Below are 12,535 nucleotides of genomic sequence, written 5' to 3' on the forward strand. Positions count from 1 at the left end.
AAATTTCATGTTATTGCTATGTTTATTGTTCTGAATAAGCATAGACTCATAAATTTTTTTCTCATCTGTATGTTTAATACTCAGTATTTATTTAGCTGTGCTTTTCCACGTCTTTACTGTGAAGGTTTAAGAAGATATTTTTTCCCACATATTTTGTTTATTTTGAACTTAAAGATTTTAATAGTGGCAGGAGAATTTTGAAATGAGATATTAAAATACCTTAATTAATAATATATTTAACAAACTGTTAGATTTCATGGAGAATAATAGATGAATTGCTAAATGTTGTATGAACAGATAAAAAAAAAGAATTACAAACTTAGATTTTTTATCCACCTTTAGACAATGCTATAACAAAAACTATTCTTCTTATTGTACATATTTTAGCATAGAGACGCATGCATGACATTTATAAATTTTTTTCTCACAATACAAATGAAAATATTTGAAACTAATTTTAAATAAATACACCAGTTTCGTAAATAGTGCAGAAATTGTATTTGATTCTATAATTATCCACAGTATTGTATTTTTCCAATTAAATATTCATAGATTAATAGTTACATATTTATAAACTACCTATAAGCTATGCATACACCAGAGAAATTCAATCCCTCATCTTTATTCCTTGTATCTTAAATACACGTTGAATCATTGAATGACTTTACATTTTACAGGAAATATAACGAAATATTAAAGAAAAGTTGTATCTCACAGTGTCTTTAAATTCAAAAGAAGCCTAGAATGGTTTCTCGTATCTTCTCGAAGGGTTACCTGCACAAACAGATACGTGTGGTTAATTAAGTCGAATCTCAGTTTGGCATTTCCTTTTTTCCAGCAAACGCGGCAGCAGCTAGCTACGTGACACCGTATGCATACACGACGTTACCAGGTGCAGCGGGGTTGCCAGCAGCCGCAGCTGCAGCTGCAACGGCGGCAGGAGCGGCTTTCCCGGGTCTCCCGTACCAAACAACACCTCAAGAGGCGAGATTGCAATAGGAGCTGGACGAATCGCCGCGGGGGAATCGTCGAATATCGTCGCGCGCGATTTCGGCGGCGTTAAATTCGCGGTTGAAGAACTCGATCCTCGCCGTATAAACTTTCGATCTTCGCCTGTCCTCTGTATCCATCCGCCATTTTGTAATTGGCTCACCGGACAGCCGGGGGAGCAGGACGCGAAGAAGACACCACCGTTCAAGAACGGTGACTCAAACGGCACAGTTTCTTACTAATTTAATCTTCAATCTTCCCCACTTTAATCTTCCTTCCTACGTTCTCCTTGTTAGGGCCAAAACTGGTGCGCTCCCGGCCACCGATTACTTCGGGGCGCGGGAAGAAACGCATTGACGTTGTCATCGTTTAGAAAACTTAACGGAGCACGATGTCGATTAGAGGCTTTCAGTGGACGCGAACATTCTACGAACAGCGAACTGTACATTTAATCGTTAACGACACGAGCGAACCGGGGCTGGAGTCTGCGAGACCTTAGAGTTAGAACACGTTCGAGTTAGGCGTACTCTATGGCAGAGTAAATGCGAAGACTAATGTTTATTCGGAATCGATGTAATCTACCTACGTCGAACAGTAAAATGGAATTCAGGACAAGTTTTTTTTAAGACGCGTTTCTTCCACCAATGTCAGTTTCACGCTAGCCGATTATTCTGTCGCGAGAGAAACGTATGACAAAGCGAAAACGATGCGAAGAAATGAAGAAAATAGAAATGACCGTGCAGATAGAAAGTCACTAGCGTGAAACAGTTTTAACAGCGAGTAGTGTTCTATTTATAACCTACATACACCATCATCGATATCGGAATTCTGTTGCAACCTTCTCGAGAAGTAAATTTTTTAAGAAAATAATTTTTATGTTCTTACGAATATTCGTTTCGAATGTTGATCGAGACTTGCGAGGTTCTTATGAACCTAGACGCACAGGTTAGATTCAGCGAACTTGTCGGGGTTGGAGATTTTTCTATTTTCTGCGTAAAAAATTCTTTCTAACCCCGACGGACTAGATAAACGTGAGTTGTGAAGTGACCACGGAACTTTCGCGTAATTTATACTGATTAACAGGAGGGATTCTTCATTTTACGAATGATCTGACGACAACCAAGTTCGTGCACAAAGTGTTCTTATGTCGTACGTAAATTTAAATTATTTGCTAAATTGTATCTTTAAATTATTTGCGTCCATAACTATGAAACGGAATGGGAAAAAATTGTTTAAACATTCAGTTTACGTCTGACATCGAACACTTTGCGTGATACTCGATTAACTCCGCTGGAACTAAACGAACGAAAAAGTAGGCAAGATGGTTAGATATAAATGTATTTCGACAGGGCATTGTTAGATTCGTGAATGTGACTTGTCGTTTAGGAATATATCGTGTACCAACGATTGAAAAGGACTTTGTAATTGATTCATTAGGATGAATATTTTAGACGCTTTTAGAAACGATGATCACGTCGTAAGTGAATTAAAGTGTCGATGTTGTCTTGAACAATCGCTTAGAGGCGAAACTACTAAGTGTCTTATAGACGATGCCTTTTTTGCGTGACTGGTTAAAGTCACCAAAACGGAGTGATCAGTGATTTGTAGTACGAATCCAATGAGGACCAATGGACGAACGAACGAGTCGGTCTTGCGAAAAATATAGGATTGCATGAAAATAATGCAATTTGTCGTTTTTACGAAATCGTCGTTGCTTCATTTTTATCCGCGTAAAAACCAGCAAAAATTAATTTTAATTTAGTTTCAAACTTATGCTTTTGATAACGAATTGTCTCTAGAAATAGAACGACAATTTTAAATGTTTTCGTTTTATCAACGAAATAGCTGAAAACACCTTTACTTTTAAAATTCATTCCGATGTTTCCGTTTTACATTTGCTATGAAGAAGTTTGACACACGCGAGTTTAATCATTTTCTCATTGTGTTCGTAAATTGGTACTACAATGTTGGCATGCAGTTTTGCGCATGTTCTAAATACAACCCAATATTCGTATTATTAACTTTTCTAAAAGAATTTATTCAAAAAGGTGTCGATAACTTTATTTGTGTATTACGCAGGTCAAAACTAAAAACTTGCCAAGACACATGATTTTTTAAACATTTCTTTCCTAAAATGTAAAAATGTTTAATTTAACAACTTATTGTACTCAAAACTTCCGAATTGAAAATTGAAATTTAACTAAATTATAAATTCTAAAGTATAAATTTTCTTCTAAATTCTAGAATTATTTATAAGGATAATTAGAAATCATTGATAAATGTGTCTGGTTAACGAACACCATTTTTATATTTGTTATGATTTATTCAATCAAAAATTACTATATATTGGAAGCAAACTATTTAAAGAGCCATATTTATGAACTTCTTTTAGTTTTGGCTGTACAGAGCGCTAATAAATTTACGACGCCCTTTGAGCGTCATTCTGTATAAAATACTGTCGACCAACGGAATGTCATGGCCTGAAGAATTCACTCGTCCAATTCTTTTAAGTGATCTGGTGCCTTAATTAGCACGACCGAATAGTTTTAATGGTTAGAAACTAGTCAGTGAATCGTTAGCGCGAAACTATTCGTTAACACGTGCATCTGGAGGGATGAAGGTGAAATGAAACGAGACGACGGAATGGAAACAGAGGAGGAATAACTAGCTAGCGATTAGGGAGACGGAGAGTCGGGCTATGAAGAATGAGACTGTCTAGTCCTAAACCCGTCGAGACCTTAGACGAGGTACACTCGATTCGTTAGAATTGTAAGTAGACGTTAATATGCATGAAGAAACGGAGGAAGAAACCAAAAGTCTTGTAAAAAGTTAGCGAAAGAGACGCTGTTAGAAAGGTTTAATCTTAAGTATTAATTATTACGTAATCGATCGATTAAGGTAATAGGAAAATAAATTAATACCATTGATATTATATTATAATTATTATTATTATTATTATTACGTATTAATTATTATTGCTATTATTTTATTATTATTATTATTATTACTATTGATAATATTATTACTATTACTATTATTATTATTATTATTATTATTATTATTATTGTCATTGATTATTCATTATTGTTCATGTACTTAACGACGAAGCGGAGAAAAAATGTGATTGGGCGAATTTATTATTTGGAAGTTACACATATCTTCCGTCGCGACGAAAGGAAGAACGAAATTCAAGTTGAAACCGTGAGAAACGCGAAGTTTCGTCACGGATACTATGATCCTTTCGAATATCCTATATTCTTAGGATTAATCATTGTAATATATCGTCTGTTATATCGTTCTTCAGTAATATTAATATTATACACTCTACCAATAACGTTAACGAAAAAAAAAGTAAATTATATCATCTCGAAGACAAACGAAGAAGAGAAACGGACGCGTCTTGGTCTTACAATGAATCGCGACTCTTGTTGTCTGTTGCTTTTGCACGTCACCTGAATTCTTCGCGAAAAAACGAACACGATCTTTGATTACAGAAAAACGAAAAAAAGGAAATAAAATCTCAATTTTCACAAAACTTATGTTTTATTTCATTCTCGTTATTCCATTTTCTTTATCTCTCTCGTGTCTGATATGCTATAAACAGACATGAATATTATCTACGTAAGTTAGTAATTTTCCTATTTCCCTAAATTATACTGTAGTATTAGTATGTTTATAATTTATACAGTTACCGTTATGTTGAATTTCAATGTTGCAGCTATAAATAAGTTACCCAATAATGGAATTAAAAAGACAGTAAAATAATAAGATGCATAACCGCAAAAATGTGAATTTGATTTGCAAAAATGGTGAATACGGTCTGCATAAGGGTGAATTTGGCGTTCAAAATGTGTAGTAACAGCAACAAAGTTAATAAGCTATGTTTCCAAGTAAAATATTCCTTCATTATGTTTTATTTTTCGTTTATCTGTAAACGTTTGATATCAAATCAACAGGGTACACATATGTCAGGTTGTGAATTTGCGATCTAAAGGAAAGTATTATTCAGTTGAATAATTTATCTATTGCTTACACTTGAATTGTGTTTAATTATTTGATGCAGTGATCCGCAATATTTTATGCTTAGCGAACCTTTTGGAATATATTATGAAAATGACCTACCCCTTACGTGGGTATATAAAATTATAGTTATTTGTAATATGACAATGGCAATAAAATTAATCGTATATAAACACTGTATGCATTACAAATTTTATACATTTAAATATAAATTATTTATCTCATACAAAATTTCGAAAATTTGATATGAAATTATAAAAATATTATTAAATATTACAAATCATTCTGATAATCAGTGATTTAATGAATAACGAATACATGCAACTATGCAACTTTGATATAAGCTGGACGTTGCAGTATTTTATATTTCTAAATATCTTGCAAATTGTGAAACGGGCACAGGGTGTTGTAAAATTGTATTTTAAAAATATACCACCGTAAGGCAGTAATCGGGTTTATATAAAAGGCTTATACACAACATGTAACTCACTTTCCTTTTAATTAACTACAATAATTTTTTTTATATTTAAAGAGCATTTTAGCTTTTAAAATAAAAACAGTAACTTTAAATATAATAAACATCAGTTTCATACTAAATGGTTACTTCACATTAAATAGCTCATTAACCAATTAACTGTGGAATTTAGTTTGAAAAATCTCTCATTGTTTGCGCATTAAGATCAAACAGTAAAGTATATACTCGTCCAACGCAGAGCAAATGCTGCTATAATATATTTGAACGAAAAACTAAAGTAAAATGAAAAAGAATTACACGTTTATCTGGAAAAATAAATAATCTATCGTTAAAAAAATTAGTACCATTTTGTGTTTTAAGATGACGTGTATACTCGCCGAATGCAGTTAACTGGTAAATGAAAGTTAAGGATAAAATAATTCATTTAACCCGGATAATTAAATACTGTTAATTTTGTATTTGTTCATTCAGTTTGTAACGCAGAATAGACATATTGATGTGTACAAGAAAATTATATTAATTTTTTAGTTATAACATTATTCTTCCTTTAAGTTATCAGTTATAGCATTCAAATTTTAAATATTGTATAGTCAGCAAACCATCCGTAAACTTCTTGTATAAATTTTTTATCTGTAGTTAACATTCTACGGATTTCTGTATAACTTTTTTAATTTCTTATTTGCCATTTGAAATTTCGAAAAATTTTCTTTATCCCTAGGCTGGAGTGCCGAGACTGTATTTGTAACGCAATCAACTTGAACAGTAAGAACTTTCTTTTTCCTTTTGCAATAGAGCGTCTGTCGTAGCTGCGGAACTCGATCTCGTTGTTTTTCATGGCTAAAGATAATCCTAATGGCCTTGCGGTATGGGACGCTGGGCGTCGCGACGGATTGCAAAAACTAGCGAACGAGAAACTGCCCTGGACGTCTAACTTAGCGATGGAACAAAAATAACCAGTCACGTCTTCTAGTGAAATAACTCAGCGATTTGATTCCCTTCGCAAGCCTCCATAGATATGTCATTCTTTGATGTCGTGTCAGTTAAAGTAATTTAAACAATCGTGTGGGGAAGTTCAATAACTGTTAAAATTGTTTTATTTTAGTTTCGGTATTTTTGTTTCGCAATTATTGATATCTTAAGAGCATTAGAAATGATTCTGGAAATAAATAATTTCACTTGAATACTATAATAATGAATATTTGAAGAAACCAAAAATAATCTATTGTTACAATTCTTATAGGGATTACATATCGATCGTATTATATGCTTGGTAGTTCTAGTGTTAAAAAATTCGAAAACTATGTTGACAAAATTTCAATAAGTTATAGAATTTTTATGTGGATTTTTTATTTATTATATTTTATTAACTTATTATGCATTATGTCCAATAATGATTAACTTTCGTTATATGAATCCAGGAGGATGTACAGAATTTAGAATTGAAAATCATATATTTATGATACTGGAGAAAAGTGATGTTAGATTAAAATCACGGGTAATAAAATTGTGTAATAGAAAGCGTAGTATACGTAGGTAAAACCGTTTAATTTTACGGCTAAGAGTTAACATTCGGAAAATTATTCCATGAAATTTAGAATGAATATATAAGTTCTAATAGAAAAATTTATGATATCATAATAAATGTTCCAGACACTGTAAGAAAATATTCGTAGTACTAATATTTTTAAAAGAAGACTTAATCACTAAAATTCATGAAAAAGAGGAACTGATTATTATTCTAAAATTCTTGAAATAGAATGTTTGAATATTCATAAGTTAATAAATGTAAGTTTGTTTCTGCTCATAATTTTTGGGACTGTTTGCTTAATCAAGAATTAAACAAGTAACTGCTATAGTCAATATTCACTTACATAGAAATTTTTATTCTATTGCATTGAAGAAAAGCATTTCCATTAAAGTGTTGGTTTAGCTGTCGATTATATGGTAAACCTGAATAACAGACCACTTTTATTCTAGGCTAGTACAATTCTAATTGATGTATTAAATAAATTAAATAAAGATGTAATTCATATCTTTAAACAATTTTATAGAATGTACAAAATCGTAAAAGTCATAAGTTTAAAAAGGTTCTCATTGACAACGCATTAGTGCACACTACGTTAGTCTATCAGTACATCATTTCTCGTGTATTGATTGTTTACTCAGTCATTTTTGTTTACTATTTTTTTTATTACTGAACTTTTTCATGTAGATAATTTTTATCTTTTATCTTACTTTCGTAAAGTACACATGAAATCAGTCTGCTTTCGACTCTTGGATACTATATATAATAATACCTTTATCACAGTAACATAAGAGTACAATACTAAGAAACAGAAGTCTATATTATGTAAGATTTGATAAAGAAATGTATGATAAGATATTAGAAATGATTAAAGTAATTAATGAGAAGCTATGTATAACGCACTATCAGAACAATGTTTTCACACGTTACACTTAATACCGATGAATGAATCTTCATGTTTATTGGAATAGATCTGTTTTGTAACATTTATAGTGACAAAGCAATAGTTGATATTGTAACGCAGTTGATAAACTCAATATTTAATAAATTATTTATTTCAGTAATGAAATAATATAATGAATAACAATGAGACAAGTACAGAAACGTTTCTCAATCGTAGAAATTATAAGTACAAATATATAAGTACCGTCTGTTGTTGTAGCAAACCTGGCACTCTGGTCTGAGTGGTCAGATTTGAAGGCACATGCTTGCCTGCAGTGATTTTCGGTTCTGATATACGATTCGTTGAGGTGCTCACGCACAGTAATCGGGTCGTGCGATAGAGAGCGCAAAGATCCGTTTTCAGATTCGCTATTGGATTTTTCGAAGCGACTGTATCCGCCCCTATGACGTGCAAGTGCCAGGTTTGCTGCAACGGACGGAACCTTTCTCGCTATGAGCACAAATAGCTCAATCTGCAGTTTGAATCGCAAAAGTTACGAACACAGAAGATAAAAGAAGACTTTATGATCTGTTTTATGGGGGAGGAGGTTCTTTTTATGTTACTAATATAGCAGATTAGGGTAATCGTCATCAATAGGTACTTAACTATACTTTAATTTACGAAAAAAGCGCTCTTGGAGATGGTACACGGTTCTGTTCGTATATTTCGGTAGGCAGCCAACTGCGACAGCAGAACGTCGCGGCGCACCGTGCAACGTTGTCACATTGTAAGACAGAGTACGGTGTCCTCTTCCCTCCTCTAGACGGAGTGTTACTTTCTCAGATTTCTACATTTGTGGAAGATATTTACGCCTAGACCTTTAAAACTTTCAACAATATTTTTTATCTCAAAAGATATTAATCGTATAGTTCGTTCTTCTTTATATCGATCAGAAAAAACTGAACTTTTTGAGAAAATTATAGTTTCAGTGTGTACACTACTTTCGAACAATATAATGATAAATAAATTTTTATTTTATCTATTTCGTTTTAAAATAATAATAAAATTAATGTGACAATACCTCTTTATATAGTTACCCCACGGTGCGACATTCCACATGTAAAGGATCGTGCGTTCGATTACTGTCGTTAGCAGGGCATAAAAATATTCATGGTTTTCTTTATAGTGAGAATGTAATATAGGTGGTGATATAGATTTCAATAATAAATATATACTAGTATGAAAAATTAAGGAATCACGATATTTTCTGTGAAAAATTGCTGATATTCAGACTGTTGCAACTTTCTGAAAAGAAATCGTAGCTCATTTTAAGACATGAAGTTTCTACTTTTATAATTCATTGTGTTTTAATGTAAAATGTTTGTATACATTATATAACCAGTGGTAATGGAAATATACCTTTTCGTTTCAAAAATTCTCTACATTCGAACATTTCTGCAAATATTGAAAACATTCTTTTCACGATTATCTCTTCCATAAATTTGAAGATTGATGTTACTCCTCTACAATACTTCTTTAAAACTTGAAATACGATGTTTCTTACCATTTTATTGAATTATGAATGAATAGTATGCTGCCGGCATTAAAATATTCCAAGATAACATATATATATTTATAATCTGTGTCTAACGTGTAAAGGAGTGTGTTAAAAATAGGTGATGTTTGGGCGATCTGCGCAACAAAATGTTTTGTTACGACACGATTTCTTACACCCTATGGAACAAAAAATTTATGTACCATTATTTCCGGAGATGTCGGGGAAGTTATGAAAAATGCGGTTGAAGATAAGTATACGATAATGGTTATCTCATTTGTTTGCAATTTTATTGTTTCGATTTCTATTTTTAATAATTTATTCGTATGTTACTTCCTTAGGAGCCCATATTGAGTGTTATTTATTATGGATTTTACCCAATAGTTGTTTATTAAGTTGTTCAAAATTATTAAAATGTCACTCAAACATAAAAATGGAGAATTTGTTCACGATGCGATATTGCTTATGTTCTAAGCGATCGTGGAAACTGATAACTCTTCATTCTAAAAATGTTAAATGTTATAGTAAACCAGCGTCAATATTTGTAAATGTTGTAATCTTACCGCTACTTAGGTGGTAATCTGTTGTTATTCGTTACTCTCGCTTTCTTCGAATAATAAAGCATGCCTGACACAATTGTTCAAATGTGGTACAGGTAAACGGATATATGGTCTTTTTTTGACCTATCCAAAATACGACAGGATAGTTACTACATGTGAGCAACATATAACAACTCGTTCACCTATCTTACATTCACATGTGTGTCTGATGTTTCAGTGGCAGATATCGTTAATAGATTTAAGAATGAAGACACAATTGAATCACTTCTGTTAAGTGGTTGACCAAAAATAATAAATGAAAGAGAAAAACGGAAGATTATGCGGAAAATAGAAGAAAACCCGCGACTAAGTGCTTCTGCATTAACAGCTGAACTTCGAGAAGAAACTGGGACATTTGTAAATATACAAACAATTCGATAACTACTTAAAGAAAATGGTTATAATGGAAGAGTGGTAGCAAAGAAACTGTATATCAGTGAAGTAAAAAGTTAAAAAAAAACGTTTAGCTTTCTCAAAAGAAATGATTTCGGAGGAAGAATCAGGAAGGAGTGACGTCGTTTTCGTTGATGAATCTAAATTCAATACATCTAGTTCGGATGGACAATTTCGCCTTCGTTAGTAGTAGCTAAAATGTTTACGTATGATTTTTGTAGTTTAAAGTGGCTGCACTAATTCCCCATACAGAGTCGCGTAAAAAGTAATAAAGGTTCACAAGTGATTTTTGTATTTTATATTGAATAAATTAGAGTTGTGGTTGATGAACACAATTCGCGTTCGTGTTTTATCTTCAATTCATCGTTTTATAAAATAGTTTTGGGAAATAACGCGTTTCACAGTTTGATTATAGATGCTATGTGAAGTTTACAGATGTTTACAGATCCTATCTTTGAATCAAATCGTAAAACAATATTTCGAAATTTGATGTTCCCAATAAATGTTTGGAGACAAATGTTGGTTCCCAAGAATTGAATTATGTTATTTTTCAAACAATTCACAATGATTTTGAAATAACCTGACTAATGTTTTAATAGTTTAATTAGTAATGATTGTATTTGCGTTACTATTATTCTACACTTATTATAAACTAATTTACTTGCTATTTATTTATTTATTAGTATTATTAGATTGCCGATCCTGATGCAAATTAAAACTTCTCAGGATATAATTAGAAAAATAGAATTACAATAGAAAATTGTTTTTGTTGGCAAACATTGTAAGACAGGAAAGCTAAACAAGATTTCAGTATTTCATACTCCTATGTTGTTACGTATCGTATGTATTCTGTGCAACTTTGAACTTTCAGATTTCCTATAAATGCGTAAAAAATTCTCAGTCTATTGATTACCCTTTAAACTACTACTTTACATTTTTTATTGTTTATTATATATTGTTACTAACAGATAGATAATCTCGTAGGAAGAACTTTGTACTAACGAAGACTTTAAATAGAATTTAACAAGCATGAGTATTACTGAATTCTTTTGAATTGAAATTAATTATTATTCTTCTATTATCAATGACTATATTTCAGTAAGTATAAACGTAGAACATCACCAAAACTTTTCTCTATTTTTTCAATAAATTACTAATGACAAAATAATTGTATCGATCATGATTGAGACACAAATTAAAGGGCATGGGGTTAAATTCGAAAGTACAAGTGGATCCCTCCCAGCAAGCTCCTTGTAGTGGACTTGAAAGCTAGCATTATTGCTGATAGAGTAGTTCCTAACGAGGATGATGCTGCGCCGACTGACTGCGAAGTTGTATGACCCATGTAAAAATATGCCGAGCAATTTTTATTCTTTGGTTTAATTAATTCACACATTTCGCTTGTTTCTCTCTTTATTCCGGTTCACTTAGCCATGTACTATCCAAGTGAACATCAGTCAATTCTGCTGACCTCGTACATCGATGTGACCAACTCATTAGATCACGATGGTGGCGTCCGGACTGGTACTATGCTACCGGGATGATCATGTGGGAAGGGCAACACAATTCGCCTGTGCCCATCAAAACCATAATTGTCAAGGAGATCCTACTTCTTCGTAATCCGTCCGCGCTCCTTTCTGATGACAGGGTGTTGAAAAAGGGGAACTGTGGCGCCGGTTGCGATCATCCTCTGATCCGTAGATGAGAGCGCATCGAAACTCGGCACTGTAGTCCGATTGGTCTGATCACGGTTTGCTTCGCGTCACCCTCATTTTGCTCTTTTCTAATCAGAGACTTCTTCTCTGATTTCTCCCATTGTCGAATCAAAGACTTTCTTGATTCACCCCCTTTACTATTGCGACCAATGTATAGATTAAGTCATCCTATAAGGCTAAATTAAGTTGGAATTAAGTTTGCGAATGAAGTAATCGATCATCCACCGTGGGATTCCTCATTTCTAATTATTTTTTCTTGTAATTCTGTGTTGTAATTCTTTTTTGTAATTCTTTCTTATAATTCTATCGTATAATTCAATCTCGTACTTATTTTGTATGTACTGGTTTTATTTGTATATTTCTTTATGTATATAGCTTCA

At 32.5% G+C, this 12,535-nt stretch overlaps 1 protein-coding gene across 5 annotated transcripts in view; it reads left to right on the top strand.

The window, feature by feature from the left end:
* LOC116426321 (RNA-binding protein 38) overlaps positions 1 to 4,525 on the top strand; it is a 47,716-nt gene extending 43,191 nt beyond the window's left edge. For all 5 annotated transcript variants that reach the window (XM_031975128.2, XM_031975129.2, XM_031975127.2 and 2 more), the window contains one exon: positions 839 to 4,525. In XM_031975128.2, coding sequence (XP_031830988.1) covers positions 839 to 999 — 161 coding nt within the window. In that variant the 3' untranslated portion in view covers positions 1,000 to 4,525. The remainder of the gene's footprint in view (positions 1 to 838) is intronic.
* Positions 4,526 to 12,535: the final 8,010 nt, after the last annotated feature.

This window comes from Nomia melanderi, chromosome 12 (genome assembly GCF_051020985.1).
Source record: "Nomia melanderi isolate GNS246 chromosome 12, iyNomMela1, whole genome shotgun sequence".
Lineage (NCBI taxonomy): Eukaryota > Metazoa > Arthropoda > Insecta > Hymenoptera > Halictidae > Nomia > Nomia melanderi.